The sequence below is a fragment of the Euphorbia lathyris genome, chromosome 2, assembly GCF_963576675.1.
Source record: "Euphorbia lathyris chromosome 2, ddEupLath1.1, whole genome shotgun sequence".
NCBI lineage: Eukaryota > Viridiplantae > Streptophyta > Magnoliopsida > Malpighiales > Euphorbiaceae > Euphorbia > Euphorbia lathyris.
The window spans coordinates 51,770,180-51,792,743 of NC_088911.1; the positions used below are offsets into that span (position 1 = coordinate 51,770,180).

General features: G+C 35.1%; 1 protein-coding gene across 1 annotated transcript; it reads left to right on the forward strand.

The window, feature by feature from the left end:
• The first annotated feature begins 2,313 nt into the window (after window positions 1-2,313).
• Window positions 2,314-5,401, forward strand: LOC136218181 (small ribosomal subunit protein uS19x). Its single transcript, XM_066004945.1, has 4 exons — window positions 2,314-2,468; window positions 2,660-2,808; window positions 2,916-2,973; window positions 4,997-5,401. The coding sequence occupies exons 1-4, from the start codon at window positions 2,466-2,468 to the stop codon at window positions 5,243-5,245; spliced, it is 459 nt and encodes a 152-aa protein (XP_065861017.1). The 5' UTR covers window positions 2,314-2,465; the 3' UTR covers window positions 5,246-5,401.
• Window positions 5,402-22,564: the final 17,163 nt, after the last annotated feature.

Sequence of the window (22,564 nt, forward strand, 5' to 3'; positions counted from 1 at the left end):
ATTTTCGAATACCCGACTTTAACAATTCTTGAGCGCCCATAATACTGCGCCAAATGAAGCTAGGCCCATCAGATAAAGATGCATCAAGAAAAGAACAATTCGGATAATAAAGAGCCTTAAAAACTCGAGCCACAAGAGACTCAGGATTTGAGCTAAGCCGCCAACCTTGCTTGGCCAATAAAGCTAAGTTGAAATTATGCAATTTTCTGAAACCCATTCCACCAGCTTTTTTAGGACAACACAGTTTATCCCACGCTTTCCAATGTAAGCTACCTTTACCCGAAACATCCGATCCCCACCAAAAAGAATTCATCAACTTCTGAAGATCATCACAGATATTCATAGGAAAGAGGAAAAGACTCATAGCATAAGAAGGAAGCGCCTGCACTACTGATTTAATCATAATCTCCTTTCCAGCTCTTGACAGAAATCTGGCCTTCCAGCTCTTCAGTCTAGCCCGCACCATGTCCTCAACAAAGCCAAAAATCTGTGCCTTATTCCTTCCCACCACCGAAGGTAGACCCAGGTACCTATCCGAGAACCCCTGTTTTCCTCTTCTCTTGACTATTTCTTTTTTGATTTTATATTTTATATTTTTTATTCTTTTTTATTGTTTATTTTTCTTTTGTTTTTCTTTTGTTTTTTACAACAAAAATAATAAAAATGACAAACTATAAGTTATAATTATAACCTATGGTAAAAATATAAATAAATGTAAAAATTACATTTACCCCAACATGATTGATGACAATAATAACATTTTTTTAAATTTTTTTCAATTACATTTATATAATGACAAAATACGGATCCCAAAATCAAACTGCAACTGTGTAGAATGAACTTAAATATCAATTCATTTCATAAACTGTCAGATTAGTAAAAACGTAATATTCCACATGTTATTTATTGTTTCGATTTAAGAAGTTGTTTTTTTCGGGGGTTGTGTTTTGCCGATATGTAAGAGTAATTTTTTAAGATAAAAATGTCCTCGATTGTAATCATAACTTAATTGTATAATTGTAATACTTTGTTTTGCAAATAAAATATACCACATACCTTTATTTGTAAACTTTTAAACCATATGCCTCTGTTTGCAAATTGAGCAAACCACATGCATTTTTTTCGTATTTTTTCCTTTTTTTATTGTTATAATGATTTTCATTTGGAAATTTAAACAAATTGAAAGCAATTGAATTGATTTCTACCGAAGATAAGATTCTTCGGATATTATTGGGAGATTGAATTCAAATAACATGTATCAAATCAATAATATTATATAGTTTTCTTTTTACTAAGTTTTCATATATTATTTTATTGAATTGAATATAGACCGATATTTATATTAAACCACTATTATTTTATTCAATTGAATATAGACCGATATTTATATTAAATCATGATTTTTTCTTTAGCTTTTATGTGCTAATAAAGTCATTTTTATATATTAATAAATAGCTAAATTATAACACGTGTATACATCATTTTTTAGGATGTGCTAAAAAATATGACATATTAAAATACTAATATATTGTAATTTTTTTTGTTTATAATTCTATTGATAATCATACATAGTTATCTATTCGCATAAAGTTATATTTATCAATTAGCAACTCACTACTTAAATATAGATTATTAAACAAGAAAATAGTAGTAATAAAAAACCAATATTCTTATTTATCATTTTACATAAACAAATAACTATTAACAATCAACTAAATTTTACCAAACATGTTTACATAAATAGTTAGTCAAATCAGTTAAATGAAAACGTAATCCGTTAACAACTAAACTCTATTTACCAAACAAGGTTAAGGTCCGCCAAACGCTTATTAAACCGAATCCAAAATAGATGGGAATGTTATGAATTGAAAAATAAGAAAATAGGTGAATTATGTAATATATTTTTTTCTAATTTAGACTATATTAGAAAGCTATGCCCCCAATTTGAGCTACATGCTATTAATTTTAGAGAAATTTATAGACAAAAAACTATCTACAATTATATCAAGTCGTAGTTTTTAATTATGTCAAATTAATTAAATCATTATTTTTAATCTATTTTAAGAATTAGAGTTTATAAATTAGGATCTAGAATATATTGTCTAGATTTTAGGATGTATGAATTAGAGTTTATTTTTTTTTTAAAATTAAGGTGTAAAAATATTTTATTTATTATATATAGAAAATAATGATATATTGAAAATTAAATTTGATAATTTGATTTAGTTGTAATTAATTGTGATATTAATGTACAAAATAAAGTTAATGGGGAACATTGCGGGATTTTGAATAATTCAGGGCCAAATAACTAATTTCTCGTAAAAGAGTAATCCGGCTGGTTGTTGGTGGCCTATAAATATGCCATTATCATCCTGGAAACCCTAGTTACCGCATACTAAGCGCCTACAAGTTCCGCTGCTTCTGCTGCTGCTGCTTCTGCTTCTTCTTCTTCTGCTTCTCTAGCCATGGTAAGGTCTCGGAACAACCTCTCATTTAGCTTAGCTGTTATTACCTGCGAAATCTCATAAGAAAGTGATGGCAAACTGTTAATTTACTGTTTTTATTTAGTATTCCTTGTAATTTCCCACATCTGCGAGGTATTCCGCAAAGGTTCGGTATTTGGATTGAAAATACTCATTTGCTTTTTGTTGATTATCAGGCGGATGTGGAGACCGATGTCGCTGCTGCAGGTCAGCCAAAGAAAAGAACATTCAAGAAATTCAGTTACAGGGGTGTTGATTTAGATGCTCTCTTGGATATGTCTACGGATGAACTCGTTAAGCTCTTTAGGGCCCGTATTCGTAGAAGGTCAAAATACACTGATCTATTGAATTATGTAGATTTAGGCTCTTGAGTTTGTTGTTGGACGACAGTGTATCCAATATGTGTTGTTAAAACCGTTCGTTTTACTTCAGGTTTCAGCGTGGTTTGAAGAGGAAGCCAATGGCACTGATCAAAAAGCTTCGCGCAGCGGTGCGTTTTCCTTAATTTTTAGTTTATGTTGGGTTATTTTGATTTGGTTGCAGACACGTTTTTTGCTGACTCTATTCACCGAACTATGTTGGATCCTGATGAAATCAATTGCATTATTTCAATGAATTTCAAATGCCTTTAATTGCAATTGTGAAGGAATTTGAAATGTCTTTTTTTGTGTTTGTTTTGGATTTCTTTTCTTTTATTCTAATTATCATAGATATAGCATGGGTGTCGGTTGTTTATATACGTCTCCTAGGTGAAATAATGATATTTGAGGGTATCCTAGATTTTTTTTTCTGTGGTTTTGGGAACTGATGATTAGGAAGAAAGAGGAAACTAGGGCAAATCTGTTTGAAGAATGGAAGGTGCTGTCCTGGTGGATCTAGTAGTATATACTTTACATTTTACAAGATCTTCATGGGTTTAGGATTTTATAAGCTTTGTCCTGCATAGTTTTATTATTAAAAAGCTTTCTTCATAAAGCACTGCGTTCAATCTCATCTTCTAATTGCTGATCTGCCAATCTATGAATGTAGAAAATCCCTAACTTTAATTGCATTATTTCAATGAATTTCAAATGCCTTTAATTGCAATTGTGAAGGAATTTGAAATGTCTTTTTTTTTGTGTTTGTTTTGGATTTCTTTTCTTTTATTCTAATTATCATAGATATAGCATGGGTGTCGGTTGTTTATATACGTCTCCTAGGTGAAATAATGATATTTGAGGGTGTCCTAGATTTTTTTTCTGTGGTTTTGGGAACTGATGATTAGGAAGAAAGAGGAAACTAGGGCAAATCTGTTTGAAGAATGGAAGGTGCTGTCCTGGTGGATCTAGTAGTATATACTTTACATTTTACAAGATCTTCATGGGTTTAGGATTTTATAAGCTTTGTCCTGCATAGTTTTATTATTAAAAAGCTTTCTTCATAAAGCACTGCGTTCAATCTCATCTTCTAATTGCTGATCTGCCAATCTATGAATGTAGAAAATCCCTAACTTTAATCATTTGCACTGTTGAACCCCTCACTTTCTTTGTTTTATTGAGACCTTCAAGTTTATACCTCTGTTTTAATGAGTCTTTACCTTTAATTTTGTTCTATGTAACCCCCAAAAATCATATGTTTGAACCGCTCACTGTCTCTATGCACTTGTATCAGTTGAGAATTCAAGAGAAAGAGCTTGTAGGATCTGTCAATAAAGATGAATGGGTCTAACTGCATAGAGAGAACTATGATTAGAAATGTTTGATGTTATTGTTTTCCTTCTCATCTAATTTTGAATTGCATGTGTGTTATGTATGTACTTTGATGGGTCAGTTCCTACTCAGTTGAGCCCCTGCTCCATTTTTATCCTCCATTCCTAAATTTAGACTATGGGTCAGTTGTGGCCCTTGACCTCTTGTTAATATCTTTGTTAGGTGGTTCTATTCAATTATGTCCAATTACTGTTATTCACTTATTGAACAAATGCGACCAATTTAAATGTGTATATTTGTCCAATTGTTTAAGTTGGTGCACATATAAAGCTTCTACTGCTTTAGCAAGAGAAGCCTTAAGAAAAAATGAATATCACATCTGATTGACTGAAGAAAAAATGATTCAATATACTCGTGCAACTTGAAAAGAGGAAAAACGAATAACCCACCTGATTAACCAGAAAAAATGAGCCTATATACTCGTGCAACTTGACAAGGGCTTCAACTAGATGTTGACATGACGGCTGATTCGTTACCGACATAACAAACTGTAACTAATAGTCTACAAGATGTATGGCAATATAGTAATGCATTTCATGTTATTGTCTTGTGGTTGAATTGTATATATGTTTTGCTGGCTAATTAGAGCAGGGAATAGATCTACATTCTTGTGACCAATCAACAGAATGGACCTGGAATACTGACTTCTCCTGTATTCTTGTTTCTTGTGTTACGCATTTTAATATTTAAGATGCTTTATTAGTGGGTCATACTCTGTTTTTGTTGATGTTACATGATGTAAAAAAGGTTGTACTGTGTTTGCAGAAAAGAGAGGCTCCACCTGGTGAGAAACCTCAGCCTGTTAGAACTCACCTGCGCAACATGATCATTGTGCCTGAGATGATCGGGAGCATCATTGGTGTTTACAATGGAAAGACCTTTAATCAGGTTGAAATCAAGCCAGAAATGATAGGCCATTATTTGGCTGAATTCTCCATTTCCTACAAGCCTGTTAAGCATGGTAGACCTGGTGTTGGTGCTACTCACTCTTCCAGGTTTATCCCTCTCAAGTGAAGAGATATTTTGCAGATGTCCTTGGACTTTTTACTTTCGTTGTTTTTTGGCCCTTTTGACAGTGTTATCTTATTTTGAATCATAGAAGTTGCTTAAGTTCAGTAATTTTCTTTTAGTTATCTTGGATTTAATGAATTAAAAACTACCTTGCTGTGATGTCTATTCTACTTTTTTGGCTTGAATTTCTTCATTTAGTGTCTAATTACTGAGCTGAGGTATTGGAATAATTTGTCATATAATCTGCACTTTTTAATCTACAATATATCATATCATCAGTTGATTTGGAATTAACATGCTAAAAAGCCATTTGTGGCTGGTGACATGCTGTTAAATTTGAGATCCAAGCACAATTGAGCATGGAAGTAATGCTTTTATAGAGGAACTGTAAGCTCAAAAGCTAAGTTGCAAAAATGCCAGGAAAGAATTAATTTAGGGTAAATTATAGAACTGATCCAATCGAGAGGTTTGTTTATGTATTTAGATTTATTAAACTAGACATTAACTTTTTTGAAATACTATTTAGGTTTGTTTACGTATTTAGATTTATACTACCTTTTATCAAACTAGACATTAACTTTTTTGAAATACCCTTAATATATGTTATCACTTACTAATTAACTTTTAATCTTTGCAATCCAATTTCAATTTTATACATTAATCTAATTTTCTTATATAGATTAGTGAAGTTAGTGTGTATCTTGGACATTGAAATTTGGAGGGTTTGTGCTTTCTAGTTTATGATTTTGCTTCGTAGAATTGTAAACTGAAAAGCAATAGGGTTTGCAGATTAAGGTTTGCAATGAACTTAATTGTTAATTGTGAAACAAATGTTCTTCGCAGTTACATTAAATGTGAAGCATATCGAAACACATCTTTTGTAGTTTTCTGTCCTATTTTGCATTTGTTTAAAATGTAAAACCAGTTTTTCTTAATATTGATGTGTTTGTTTCTTAATAGTAAGAGTATGTCAACTGCATTATTATTATTATTTTTTTTTTTAAAATTTTTTGTGGGGGACTACTTGGAATGATTGATGGAAAACAAATGGAAAAGCCATGAAATATGTGGGTGATTAATCGAAGTTGTTTCATGACCAATGGAAAATAATAGGAAAAGTCATAAAATATGTGGATGGTGAATCGAAGTTGCTTTGGTTTTCAACAAAAGTCAACTTTAAGATTTTACAAGACATTTTTGCACGTGTTGATTCAACATCATTTATGCCCATACAAAGAAAATACAGTTCAAACAAAGTTATTGGAATAGTAGTTTTTATTGTTGATTGTAGTGATATTCAGTGCTTCATAGAGTATTGTCGAATGGATCCAAATGATATGATCCAATGTATATTACTTTTGAACTGCAAACAATAAATGCAAAACTACCACGAGTTTTGAAGAAGGTGAATACTGTTCAATCAAGTTGTGATCCCACCATTTAAGTTGACACTCACCCGTCAGATAAAAAAAAAGGTCATGAATTTCAACTTTACATCTAAGGTTTAGATGATATAAGCTTGAACCGTTTTTTTTATCTCGAAAAAACGGTTTTTGAAGAGGATATTACATGTCCTTATAAACCGAATAATGATGATAAAGAACAACCTATTCGGCGGAAACAACCTCATCGCAGAGGTGTTTCTGAAATAAATGCGCCATGTTTGGATTTTCCTTGACTGGAGTTTTCAAACTTTTCTTTTTCGGATGAACCAATTATTGCCCTTTGCATGGTCCTATAAGTCTCCTATCAAGAGATTACTCTACACGGAAACTCATCAAAAAGCTTAGAAAAGTCAGTGAGGTCGATGATTGTTATCCATGAAATGAGATGGATCGGTAGTAAAGTAGATCTTATGTATAATATACAACATCCCCATATGAATATTGCATCACCGTCTTCTTCGCTGTCCAATTTGTGTCATTGAAAGCTTCATATATTTGTTTGTGCGTTAAGCTCTAACTTCCTCCAAAGTACCTATCTCTCAATTTATTCTTATTCTTTAATTGACTAATCCTCTGCAAAATTGGTTTCGTATCGCCCAATCTTATACCGGTGATCAATCTGAACTTCAGTCTCCAAATTTGAGTTCAACTTCTTTGATGTTGAACCACATCTTTCTATGTTTTCGGGTTGGTTCGGTAATTTTTCTAGTTATTACCCCCATAACATGTAGGAGTAAATAATGTGCACACTTCTATATCCACAAAATGCTCAAAAGAAGTGATCTTTAAACAATTACACTGGTCTTTTGACAATTTGCTTTTCACTTTCTTCGTTACCTCAATGTTAGTCCTCACTGTGATTGATACATTCTTATTCAAGCTGAAGGGATACTTGAATTTGATGCCTTTAAGATTATCATCAAGAGGTACTCATCTCTTTCTCTTCTTGAAATTCTTCTCAGAAGCATCCTTGGTTAAAACATTCACAAAAGTGGAACTAAGTGTAAGGGAAATAGGAAACTAAAACTACTTCTCAATTATAAACTGCTTCACACCCCGAAACAAGAACAGTCAACTACGAAACAAATGACAAACTGCGAAGACAATTATCTCGGTAGTTTGTTATACTACGAAGGTACTCCTCTACTCAAATTTATTTTCACAATCATGAAACCCTTCCAGAGGAAAGCAAATGAATGATGTGAATTTCTTCCGCGGTTGCTTCCACCGTAGAAGGTTTTCATGATTGCGAAATTAACTTCATGATGAAATAAGAGGATTTCTAACATTCAATCATGCGAAAGACATCACAAATTAGTTTCTAATATAACTCTAACCCAAATAACCTTTAAATCACTAAAAAAAAAAAACTACTAAATCCTAAACACTAAACCGCAACAAAACCTTAAATCCCAACAAAATCCTAAACTAAACCATAAACATGCAATGAGATGATTACTTATATTCGCTTTTACCATTGAATCACAATAAAAATTACACTAAAATCACATAAAAATCGTAAGAACAAGCTCCGCAGTTTGTCTTCGCACAAGTAATGTTCCGCACAAATATGTTATACTAAGGATATTGGAAAAGTTAATGTTAAAAGTGTGTAATTTGGAAAAAAATAGTGTAATAAGTTTAAATTTGTAAACAGATGAGGCCAATTTTATAATTTATCATTAATTATTATTCGTCATTCAAATTTTTGTAATTAAATCTTAATCAATCCTCTATGATTTAGTTGCATGAATTTTAAATTTTCCGATTTCCATCTATTTGAACATGAAGTCAGAACCCATGGGTCTGGTTTGGCGAGCTTCTAATGGGCCATATAATGTAATGTCCATTACATTATCTGGCCCATTGCTATGTTCGTTTTGATATACGATTTCCCTTTTGCTACGATGGAATGGGCATTACACCTATAGCTGTGGGTGGCTTTGAAGTGAACCTTCTTATATTCCTTTTAATTAATTTAGGGTAAAGTTCAAATAAAACCCATGTGGTTTCACTAATTTTCAGATAAAAGACTGTAGTTTATTTTTTATCAAAACGAGGATGAAGGTTTTTAACTTTAACAAAATAAGGACTTTTTCGATTGATACTATTAAAATCACATTTGACGACTTCAAAAATGACATATTTTAAGAACTACTAATATTCTAAACAACTTTAATTCTTCAACTTTTTTATTTTGAGATTGTTTAGATGATGTTTGGTAAAGAGAGAGAAAGTTAATGTTTAGAGAGAGAAAGTTCCAAAAAAGATGATTTTCGAAAATCGAAAATGTAGTTCCATAGAAAATATGACATTGAACAACTTTAATTCTTGAAAATTTTCATTTTCAGGTCGTTAAAGATGGTTTTAATAGCATTAATCCAAGTTTGAAACCTCAATCCTTGTTTTGACAAAAAGTAAATCACAGTCCTTTATCTGAAAATTAGTGAAACCACAGGGGTTTTATTTGAACTTTACCCATTAATTTATTTATCTGCTGTAAAGACTAACTTAAACTTAGAAGAATAAAGTTCAAAAATATTCCCAAACGTTGAAGGTCAGACATAATTTTATCTTTAGCCTTTAAAATGGTATAATTTTATCCTTAATATTGATAGGCTAGATTAATTTTTTCCTTAGCATTAGTAAGTTAGGTCAAGCTGAAAAAACCCCGCATCAAACTGTTTTCTCAATCACGAATCTTGTTATCTCCACTTCATATATGCATAATTTATCACTCATTAGTAATTGATCACAAATATACTGTATTTTTATGCGAGTTGGGTAGAAAAATCCAATCACCAATTCTATTCTTAACTTATTAAAAATGTGAATTTTTTTTAGAACCAACAGATATGCAACTCGTGCAGAATAATGAACAAAATATGTGTTTATAATGATATCTGAATTTGATTAAATTAGAGGTAAAATTGCCATTGGCCGTCAAACGTCAAAGGTAAAATTGCACAATTTTAAACATTAGTTTAAGATTGCTTCCAACTAAAAAAATGGGGTTCCATTCCTAATGTTTTTCTAATTACGTACAAATAAAATTATAGTTTCAATTATAAACATTAAATCATATAACTTTACGATACAATATAAAAAAACAACTGATAAGTTATGTGATTATAAAAATTGAATAAAAAAATATATATTATTCTCAGGCCTTCTTTCACTTAGCTTATTATTCACATTTTAACATGTATATTGTAACACTATTTAAAAAAAAATATAATGATAGAGATATTTAGATCCACACTATATATGTCACAAGATCCTCCATTTACATTAAACTTCAGGACCCCCTAATATTTTTTCTGAAATGTAGTTTCACGGAAGTTTTTCTACGAACTTAATGATAAGTTAAAAAAGTTACAACTAAATCCTTATCATCTATTTTAACATCTATATTTAAAAGTCCATAATGATTTTAAAGAATCCATCTAGATAAGGTTCAATAAATTTGCCTTTGATTTACTTGAGTCTGTTATTTTTAGTAAGAATTTATTCATGATTGGTTTTATCATACATAGCGATTTCAACTTGAGTCATATCGACTGTGGTGTTGGTTTCTTTCACGATGTCTCTCAATACTTTGTTTGATAGATAAAGAAAAAAAAAGTTAAAAACGCGGTTTCTTCAAGAACTCTCTTTTAACTTTTTTGCTTTTGTCTCTCTAAAATGCTACTAATATTGATAAAACTTTTCTTCTCGTACCTTAAAACACACTTTAAAGGCCCTTTCATAGTCTTAAATAAGGATGTAAATGGAGCGGGCGGGGCGGGGCGGAGAATTCATTTCCCATCCACGCCCCCGACTAATCGGGGATTCATCATCCCCATCCCCACGAGCTAAATGCAGACAAATTGATCCCCATCCCCGTCCCGCGGGGGAATCTCCGTCCCCCCCATTTATAGAAGTTCTAAAAACGTTATCCACATTCCCCATTCACAGCGGGGAATGATAGCTCCCATTTATATAGTGTTTTTAGGATCGTTTTATATAACTTTCGCTATGTTTCCATTTAATTCTAGTATCGTTTTGTTGGTTTTTAGTTAAAATTAGCAATTTCCTTTATTTTTGGCATTTTCGATGTTTTCAGGGATTTTCAGGGACTTTTCGTGCATTTCCGAACCAGACCAAAGCCAATTGGGGAATTACCGGACTTTCTAGGGACCATCAGATCACTTTTGGGATTCGTTAGGGACCATTAGAGCATATTTCGGAAGCCTAGGGACTCAAAAGGATAAAAACCGGAGTTTAATCCCCCAAATGGGACATGTCTCGGCGAGACAGGCCTTGTCTCGATGAGACGAGGTGGGGGAAGGCGCACCAGCGCTTTCCCTTTTGCTGAAATTCGTGAATTTGGACTCTAGGCCCACTAAAATACTTTGTAAATGCCTATTTCACTCCCGGAGACATTAGAGTTTCTCCCTAACTCTATAAATAGGGAGCTAATATTCATTATTGGGGGAGACGGATTCATTAAGATCCGTCATAATGTAGATTTATATTTAGCTTTTAGTTTAGCTTTTCCAGTTTTCTAGATTAGGTTTATTTTCAGTTTTTATTTCTTTCAAGAACGATTGATGGGAGAAGCGCTTGATCTTCTACTTTTGTAATTGGAATCGACAAACGGGTTCTAGATTTCTTCTCTCTTACCCTTTTATCTTTTACTTTTATAATCTATTGAAGCTCTTTTCCATTATTCCTATTGTCCTATCGCTATAATTGGTTTGTCCATGAACTGATCCCCATCCAATTTGGGATGGGGATGGGGATGAGATTGATTGTATGATTATGTATGATTAGGGATCTAGGGCCTTTGATTGATCAGTTTATGCATGCTTAATGCCTTGAAATTGTCAGGAATAGGATTATTGCTAGAATGAGACTCGATGACGATCAACTAGCCTGCTTTATGTATATACTGTGCCTAATGCCTATAAACCTCACAAAGATAGGATTATATATAGATAAGAACATGACCATGGAATTATCTATGCTGAACCTGTGTAAATCTGACCTCGCTAGAGACCACTAGGAGTGCGGCTTCGTGGCTGGGCTACGACTTTAGCCTTAGTTGCCAAAGAACCTAATGCTTTGCATGACCTAGGGTATATGCCTAATCAAGCCGTCACCCGAATGCATGTGGATAGGTTAGATGAATCTTGATCACATTTGTCTTTCTTATTAGGGCAATTACCGTCAATCACTGGTAAAACATAAATCTGAACTCCCTAAACCCATACATAGGATTTAATCAAAGGATTCCTCCGCCTAGATTGTGCCATCCATTAATTCACCTTCTACCCTGTCAATTGTTCACTTTATTTTGTTATGTTATGACTTTAATTCATTTAATTAGTTATCAAAAACCCAAACATTTATCCAACCCTCTAAATGATTAGATTAGCCTAGGTAGATTTACTAATTATAACAAATAGTCTTTGTGGTTCGATCTCGTGCTTAGCACAATATTACTTGTTGCGATAGGATACACTTGTCCTATTAACTGCTATATATTTTACGAGCATAAGGGAATCACCTTTTATGTTTAAAAAACCAGTAAAGGAAAAACGTTTAAGAAACAGTGGCTAACAATACCAAGTAATAACAATAATTCTCAAATAAAAAAAACTAAAAATTGAAAACAATCAATCACCTAATTAAAATGTACTTAAATCATCCAAAAAAATCAATTATCACGGAGAATAATCGGGGATCCTCATCGGGGATTAACGGGATGAGGATGGGGATCCCCGTGGGGCGGGGATACCTTTTCCCATTCCCATCACGGGGGACAAAGTTATCCCCATCCCCGTCCCATGGGGAACCTTATCGGGGATTCCCCGTTCCCGTCGGGGCGGGTCACCGATGAACAAATTCTAGAGTTTATTTATATGAAATTTCAGTTTTCGTTCTATTTGAGTTTACTTGCTATTATACGTGTTTTGACTGATTGAAATTAGGTTATTACAATATCGAAATCCACTAGAGTTCTTATAAGCGCAACCCTACTAGAATTGACACATAAAAAATCATAAGTATTGACAACACCATGGGTTACGGGCCCTAGTTTCTAAACTATATTGAGTTAGTCTCGTTATGGTTCAGAAACTAGGGCCCGTAAATAGCACCCAAAAGTCGTTAGCGTTAACACATGTCATGCAAGAACACTCGCTCTTTTCTAAGCTTATTCCTCCATGATTGGTCAAACGTTGAAATTATCTCCTAGGTATTTGGGATAACGAATTCGATCTTCAAGTAACAATGCAATATTTCAGTGACCTAAAGAGAAATTATTATGGCTTTCTTAATCATGAGGTATAGGCATGGATATGGTTAACATCAAGGTTCCTCATAGCAAGATATACTATCGGTATGAGGCTATGGGTGACGAACACACATTTGTATCCCGAGGCTTAGTAAGCGTTTCGAGAATATAAAGCATGTTGATCAAGTGTAAAGGGACCGCGAGATCATATGTAAGTGTAGTGAAATGCGAAGAAATAAATCAAGCATTAAAGTTTAAGTCTTTTAACATTAGATTTTTCAACGTTGTCTTATCAATTTTCTCTAATAGAGTTGCCACTGTGAGCGCACGATACTTCCCGCGAGGGGCGGGACAGCACCGCGGGATCCGTCATCTGAAAAAAAGTGCTATCACATCCTGAACGGGACATGAATTTTAGTGGTAGCTATGATAAAATGTGACATTGAACAACTTATAACTGAATTGTATAGAATCGCCACCCGATCCACTAGACCGGGAACTTCGGTATAGTAGATAGAGCGCTCGACAAATACACTCTTCATAGATAGGTTCAGGACACTCATCTACCCATCTCTAATGTTAAATTAATTTGAACTTTTATACTTTATTTATTTTGAATGATAATATATTTGATTAATTAATGTGAATATGAATATAATGAAAAATGGTAAATTAATTATTTACATATTTACAACAAATGGATAAATGGGGGATACAGAATACCAAACTGGGATATAAACAAGGGACAATCCTAAACAAACACAGACACACACACACATATATATATTAAACCTCCAAAACAATAACAATTAGGATTGCAGGACTTTGGGCTCATCTTTGGTGATTTTTGGAACACCAGACTCGACATATACAAAACTCAAGTATGGACTCAAGAAAGACAGATATGAAATAAACGGAGTGGGGAGTGCTATAAGGAATGCCACGAAACACAATTAATTCCAATTAATAACCGATTAGCTATTAGAAATATTTTTGAGATGTCATAATAAATGTCAATCGACTTATTTTGAATGTATAATATTCGAAATAACTAATAAACATTACTATGAAAAACTAATCCCTAATTTTAACAACTAAACGATTATTAATGATCAACGATTTATCTAATATATGAAATATCTTTGAAGTCTCATAATAAATGTCAATCACCTTATTTTGTGTATAAAATACTCAAAAAAGTCAATTTAAACTTTATTATAAGAAACCGATCCCTAACTTCAATAAACAATCTATCATTAACCCAATCTAATAAATAACGATTAAAATGATAGATCTAATTGTTCATAGTTTATATCTTTTATTCATTTTGGTAAAAATACTAAGATGAACGATAAGTAAAACCACACACAACTAGGTAACAACACTATACCAAATCATTTATTAAGTCATTAGAATCCACAGGTTTCTTTTTATTTTGGAAAAACATTTTTTTGCTATTTTAAATTTTGAAAGTCTCACTCTTTTTATGGTGCACTTTTTATCTGTTATTAATCCTATGCGGCCGGTGCGCTTCTAGATCGTGTGGAAACATATACATTGATCTCACACTTAAACATTTGATAAAAATAGAAACGGGAAACAAAAATAAGGCTAAGGACCGAAGAACCAAGATCCTAAGGCGACCGCCGATCGCCCATAGCGCACAGGCGATCGACCATCATCCTAGAAATGATGTTGGCCCAATTTTAACGCTCTTTTCCCATTGACGCCCTCATTCGATATTACATCAGGTCAAGGACATGCATGCGACTTTATTTACACATTTGTGTCATTCATTCCAACCCCGTTTAAGTATTTAAGACGTTAAACAAGCTTGGAGATGACTTTTGAGAACACGAGAACCTTAAGCTACTTGACCAGGATTTGACACAAAATGTTACTGAGAAAAACTATTTGAATCATTATTAACCACTGAAGCACAATAAAGATTGAATTGGACTCTTGAAACCATACATATGCTGAAAATAGGTAAAATTGGCATCTTGAAAAATAAATCCCTTACATTCATGCCTTTTATTCATTAAAACATCATATGAGTCCAAGATCCGTCTATTCTCACTAGAATTCATAGATCAGGCTAGCTTAAGAGGCTTTAGGGGGTGAGAAGTGAGTGAAAATTAAGTTAAGTATGAAAGGGGTGGCCGATTGCTTATGGTTAACAAACAATCGGCCATGGATGTCCAGGATGAACAAACGATCGCCTATAACGATGGGCGATTGATTGTTCTTCCATAAAACCCATAAAAGAGTAAAATTTACACAATGCTTGAATCAAAACACAACAAAACATAAGATTTATATACCCATCAATTTATTATGTTTGAAGTGTGTCTCTAGAGCGTACACGAGCCTGATGAAGTGTTCCTCCACCCGAAATCATTCCAAGAACCTTATGGAAACACCCAAAAGCTCTAAAGCAAGTTGTTTTTTTTCTCAATGAATCTAACCCAAATCAACTTCCTAGTCGATTTAAATTTGTTACAACACTAGGTGAACCTCTTTAGCTGTCTTTCTTAAGCTTTTAAGTGTGAAATTTCACTTAAAAACTCAAGCTTAAGATTTCTCTCACTAAAAACTCTTCCTTTAGTACGGTGTTATGCTTTCTCTCTCCAATGCTTAGTTTTCTTCATAATGTCGGCTTTAAAACTCTTCTTTTTTATCCATTTGAAATGAAACCCTAACACCTCTTTTTGTCGAGCTCCTAGACGCCCTAATCACAAAATAGGAATGCATTTTTATGATAAATGATGTTTAGGTGACGAAAGCCTAGCCATTCTAGGAAACAAAGGCGATCGACCGTCATTAGGGGCGATCAGCCTTAACATCAACTGATCAGCCGGTCAGCCCGATCAAAAGGGCTCTGACTGCCTCTGTCCCTTATATGCACTAATTATGACATGCGATCAGCCTTACTACATAGGCGATCGACCCTTTCTTCCCACTTTCGCGCGTTTTTTCCTAGTTTCACTTATTTTTCACTGAGTTTCAACCTATTTCACTTACTTTCTACCTAGTTGCACTATGTTTATAATAGTTTCAGTAAAAAAAAGGGTTCCAACTTGGAATTTCAGGATGGATTCTGACCATTCAAACCTGCGAGGTTAATATGTGTACATCATAGGGATCGAAATTTTTTTTGCTCACAGGCGCATCAAGTTTTTACAATCAGAGGTAATAAAGGCAAAGTTATAAAATACGTTACTTAACAGATTTATACTGGTTCTGCACCTCACATATGTCCAGTTCTCAGAATACCTTCTTCTGAGCTTTAATCCACCAAAGCACTCTTTAACAGTTAGAGCACAAACCTTTTCACAATAGACAAAGCTTCTATAAAGTACATTCTTTTACACTCACACTCAATTATCTATTGTTGAAACACCTTTCCACATGATTTTGATTTGACAAAATTATTTAAGTTAATCCCATGATTAAACAATTAAATTTAAGTGCTTTGATTTAATTGTACTAATGAGTTTGTTCAATGTTGAGTAAGTTAACTAACGAGAACAGGAACAGAGAAGTCTATAAGAGAAACACAAGACAAAGTCAGCAAAAGCAGGTCACACAGCAGAAGCTGAGTAGAATGCAACTCAGCTTTGCGAAAGAAATGTCTTCTTTAGAAAAGCTTGAAGGCGAAGCCGCTGAGTCAAGCTGAGTAGTCGTCAGGTCAGCGTCAATGATCCGTCAACTTGGAAGACAAGGTCTGACAAATTTCTGAAACAAATCAGAAGCCTCAAAAATCAGTCCTGAAGACCGTTTCGAGAAAGAGCATGGACCATCTGACTTTTCCTAGAAGACAAACCTGGCGCAAGAAGACAAACCTAGCGTAAGAAGACGAATCTGGCAAACCTGGCTCCTGACGAAAACAGAAGACAAGATTGGCCTGCAGCTCTAAAAGCTGACCACGTGATGACGAAAGGAGACCATTTCCCCACAATGGCTATGTCGGAATTCAAATCATTGGCGCCCCACAGATCACTATATAAAGGCCAATTCATCACTTGGATCAAACACAAGAGAAATAGACAGAAGCAAATCTTCACTAAGTCAAAATCCAAAATACAAGCTGTCTGAAAAGAAAAAACAAGATCTTACACCAAACTCCAATCATTGTGTAAAAGTCTAGAGTGATTTTATTCATCTAAAGTGTTCTTCTGTAAGTGAGAACAATTCTTGTATCATTTGTAAAAGGTTAGAAAGGTGAAGCTGAGTACTCGGTTATAGTACTCAGTGGTAGAGAGAAAATGAGTACTCGTTTATAGTATTCAATGGTAGATAGGATTGAGTAGACGAATAGAGGATGGTACTCTTGCATACTCGGTTGCTATTGTAAAAGGTTTGTGCTCTACCTTTAAAAAGCTCAGTAGAGGATTGAAAAAGCTCGAAAGGATTTCGGGGACTGGACGTAGGCGGAGAGGCTGAACCAGGATAAGTCTGCTGAGTAACTTCTAACCCTTTATCTTGATATATATGTATATGTGTTGCTTGCTTAAAATTACTCAGTAAATAATCTGTACAAGCTGAAGCTGAGTAATCTGAGTGCTGAGTTGGAAACTGACTTAAGTGTTACTTCCCAACTCACAACTGAAACATCTCTAGTCAGTATCTGATTACAGTTGTCTCACACCACGCTCAGCCTTGCTAACCTAAAACCGAGTTAAAATATCAAACATTCAATTAAGTCAACATTATTAAGCTTAAAAGTTATATTAGTTCCTAACCCCCCATTAGAACTAATCCTATTACGTTACACGGGACCAACAAGTGGTATCAGAGTCTAAAAGCTCACTATTCAAGATAAAACTATCTTGAGCTGATCCCTGTAATGGCTGAGAACAACACTTGTTTTCTTTCTGGAAACCAAACAACTCAGATACTCCCTGAGGGATTATCCATATCTAGGCGTCCTTTGTTCTTCGGGGCCAACTATATGTTTTGGAAAAACAGAATGAAAAATTTCATTCAGGCAACAAATATGAGTGCATGGATAGCTATAGTCCAAGGCCCGTTTGTTCCCTATGAAACCATCGACGGTGTAAAAACTGTCAAAAGCGAGGCCAAGTGGTCGGAAGATGACCTTAAGAAATTACAAAATAATGCTTTGGCTATCAATATGCTTCACTATGCGTTAGATGCTGCAGAATACAATAAGATTTCAGGTTGTGAGTCAGCACAAGAAATCTGGAAGAAACTGGAAGTTACCTATGAAGGAACCAGCAAGGTCAAAGAGTCAAAAGTGAATCAACATATGCGATTGTACGAGATGTTCGAGATGAATGACAATGAAGGCATCTCGGAAATGAATGCAAAATTCACAAATATAATCAAGGAGTTCAAGAGACTCGGCAAGAACTTCACTGAGGAAGAACAGGTGAAGAAAATCCTGAGAAGTCTCCCCAAAAGCTGGCAAACAAAGAAAACAGCCGTTGAAAAAGCTCAAGACTTGACCACGTATAAGTATGATGAGCTCATTGGATCTCTGTTGACCCATGAGATCTCCATGAAGAACTTTGAGGCCAAAGAAAAGACTGAGGACAAGAAGCAAAAATCTCTTGTCATAAAAGCTGACTCAACCGAAGCTGACTCATCAGATGATGAGGAGATGGCCATGTTCACTAGAAAAATGAAGAAGCTGTTTCGGAAAAATGAAAAATATAGAAAAAGGCCATTCAAAAGAAGTGACAAATAGAAAGCTGAGTCAAGTGACAACAGACACAAGAAAGATAGTTCAAAGCCCGTTACTTGCTTTGAATGCCATCAAGCTGGTCATATTAAGTCAAGTTGTCCTTCCCTGAAGAAAGACAAGAAGGGAAATAGAAAGGCAATGGTGGCAACATGGAGTGATAGCGATGAGTCAACATCATCAGAAGCTGATGCCACTGAGTTAGCAAACATATGTTTCATGGCTGACGAATCTGCTGACCTATGCCATTCTGAGCAAGCTGACCTCTCTGGTGGATCTGACCATGAGGAACACACAACCGAGGTAACATCTATACCTTTGCTCAGAAATGAAATGATAAATGCCCTGAGTGATCTCTATACACTTATAAAAAAGTGTAACAAGAAAATAAGAGCACTCAGCAGGCGATGTGATGAGATTGAAGATCTAAAAATCATGCATATGTTTGTCTCTGAAGTCCAATCAGATTCTAAGAAGCTGAGAAAGGACATCACATCCATACAGAACCAGCTAAGTTCATCGGCTAAGAAAAGGCTCTATTCAAAGACTGAGTATTCGGGTACTAGTCAGCAAAGACGGTACACTCAGCAGAACAGTCAGTGTGACTGTTGTGGAAAGAAAGGACACACTATAAAAGTGTGTTGGTATGCTCAGCACCATCGTGCTGACCAAAAATGGAAATACCCCCAAAGGGAAGTTTATTGTGACTTTTGTGGGAAAGAGGGCCACATTATAAATGCATGCCATCACAAGATTAAGTATGATGCATCACCTGTTGACTCTAACAAACGAGGACCCAAAAAGACTTGGGTACCTAAAGATAACTAGTTACATTGCAGGTGAGCCTGAGGTGTGCTGAGAAGTCAAAGCTATGGTACATTGACAGTGCATGCTCAAGGCATATGACTGGCGATGAAACTCAGTTCATCACACTTGTGCATAAACGAGGAGGAAATGTAAGTTTTGGAGACAACAAAAAGGGTAAGATAGTAGGGTCAGGTACTGTTGGTGGTAATCCTACTATTGAGCCAGTCTCCCTAGTCAAGGGTCTTAAATATAACCTACTGAGCGTAGCTCAGCTGTGTGACAGCGGTAGGAAGGTTGTATTTGATGCCACTGAGTGTAAAATACTTGAGGGTAAAACAAATGAGTTGATTTTAACTGCACCTCGAGTTGACAACGTTTTCATGCTAAACTTAGAAAAGAAGTTTTCAAAGAATATATGCTTAGTGTCAAAGGAAGATAATTCCTGGCTATGGCATATGAGACTTGGTCATGTAAGCATGGATCTCCTTGCAAAATTAGCAAGAAAGCAATTAGTTGAGGGATTTCCCAAACTCAGGTTTGAGAAGGATCAATTGTGTAATGCTTGTCAGCAAGGTAAACAAACTAAAAAAACTTTTTAAAGTAAAAATGTAGTCTCAACAAAGCGTCCATTAGAGTTACTACACTTGGATCTTTTCGGACCAGTCCAGCCGCTGAGCTTGGGTGGTAAGAGATTTTCCTTAGTCATTGTAGATGACTTTTCTCGATATACTTGGGTCATCCTGCTGAGTAGCAAGGATGAAGCTTTTGAGATGTTCTCAACATTGGTTAGAAAACTTGAAAATGGTAAAGACCTAAAACTAGCTCACATCCAAAGTGATAATGGCGGAGAATTCAAAAATCAACAATTTGATGAATTCTGTGAAGTCAGCGGCATTGACCACAATTTTTCTGCTCCTAGAACTCCTCAACAAAATGGGGTAGTTGAGAGGAAGAACAGAACCTTAGTTGAAATAGCTAGGACAATGCTGAGTGAGAATAGGCTTCCAAAGTATTTTTGGGGTGAAGCTGTCAACATAACTTGTTATATACTCAATAGGGCTTTAGTTAGACCTATACTTAAGAAAACCCCTTATGAACTTTGGAAAGGACGAAAACCCAACATTGGATATTTTCGTGCCTTTGGTTGCAAATGTTTTACTCTGAATACTAAAGACAACCTTGCTAAGTTTGAATCAAAAGCTGATGAAGCTATCTTCTTAGGGTACTCAACAAACAGCAACATATAGGGTGTTTAACAAACGAACTCAGGTCTTAGAAGAGTCTGTACATGTTGAGTTCGATGAAACTGACCCTGCAGGGAAGATAAGTCAGCCTGCCGAAGATGACCTATGCTCAGCTTCCGCTAACCAAAATGGAGACGCATAGTCATTACCTCAAGGGCTGACCAAAGGTAAAAACGAACCTCAAATTATATTTGCTGACCAAAATAATCCTGCAAAGATTGTTGAAACACCAACCCCTGAAGACACTACATTGCCAAAAGAGATCAAGGTTCCAAGAGGACACTCTGAAAGTAGCATTCTAGATGCCGCTGAGAACACCCTGATGACCAGAAATCAACTCAGGAGATATCTCAGCAACGTAGCCTTCGTGTCAGTTCTTGAACCAAGAAACTTCTCAGAAGCTGAGAACGATGAATTCTGGATAAATGCGATGCAAGAGGACCTGGATCAATTCAAAAGAAATGAAGTATGAGATTTAGTGCCTAAACCAAAGAATCAAAAGACCGTAGGAACAAAATGGGTATTTCGCAATAAGCTAGACGAACAAGGAAACGTAGTCAGGAACAAAGCCAGACTTGTAGCTCAAGGTTACAGTCAGCAGGAAGGTATTGACTATGGTGAGACCTTTGCCCCTGTAGCTAGATTATAAGCTATAAGAATATTCTGTGCATATGCTAGCTTTATGAATTTTAAATTGTTCCAAATGGATGTCAAAAGTGCATTTCTTAATGGAGTTATAAATGAAGAGGTTTATGTTAGTCAGCCTCCAGGGTTTGAGGATCCAAAGTTCCCAAATCATGTTTATAAACTCAAAAAGGCTCTGTACGGCCTGAAGCAAGCACCACATGCTTGGTATGAAAGGCTGACCAACTTTCTGCTGACCAGAAACTATGTCAGAGGAAAAGCTGACACAACCTTATTCATTGAGAAAAGGGGTAAAGATACCCTGCTGGCACAGATATATGTTCATGATATTATTTTCGGTGCTACTAATGAGTCAATGTGCAAGGAATTTAGCAAGCAGATGCAAACTGAGTTTGAGATGCCAATGATGGGAGAACTCAACTTCTTCCTTGGACTTCAAATCAAACAAGGCAAAAATGGCATCTTCATTAGCCAGACCAAGTATGCCAAGGAGATATTGAAGAAATTTGATATGGAAAATTGTAAGCCAATATCTACTCCAATGGGTACTGACACTGTACTTTGTGCTGACGAAAAAGGTAAGTCAGTAGACAACAAATTGTACCGAGGTATGATAGGCTCTCTACTCTATCTAACGGCAAGTAGGCCAGATATACAGTACTCAGTATGTTATTGTGCAAGATATCAAGCTGGCCCTAAGGAATCTCATTACATAGATGTAAAAGAATCCTTAGATATTTGCAAAGCTCAGTGAATGCAGGTTTATAGTATCCTAACACAAATGATTTCACACTCGTTGGATACACTGACGCTGACTATGGACGAGACAAGCTTGAGCGGAAAAGTACTTCAGGAGGATGTCACTTTCTTGGAAGCTGTCTAGTGTCTTGGTTCAGTAAGAAGCAGTCGTTAGTAGCCCTGTCTACCACTGAAGCTGAGTACATTGCTACTGGAAGTTGTGTTGCCCAAGTCTTATGGATCAAGCAACAGCTGGATGATTATGGAGTTCAAACGAAAACAATTGAAGTCAAATGCGACAACAAAAGTGCCATTGACTTATCAAAGAATCCAATCCAGCACAGCAGGATGAAGCATGTCAGCATTAGGCATCACTTCATCAGAGATCATGTACTGAAAGGTGAGATCAAGCTGACCTATGTTCCAACAGATGAACAGTTCGCAGATATCTTCATG

Coding starts and splice junctions, on each gene's coding strand:
- LOC136218181 (XM_066004945.1), top strand. Junction 2,809..2,915: donor AGGGCCCGTATTCGTAGAAG/GTCAAAATACAC, acceptor GTTTTACTTCAG/GTTTCAGCGTGGTTTGAAGA. Junction 2,974..4,996: donor TCAAAAAGCTTCGCGCAGCG/GTGCGTTTTCCT, acceptor CTGTGTTTGCAG/AAAAGAGAGGCTCCACCTGG.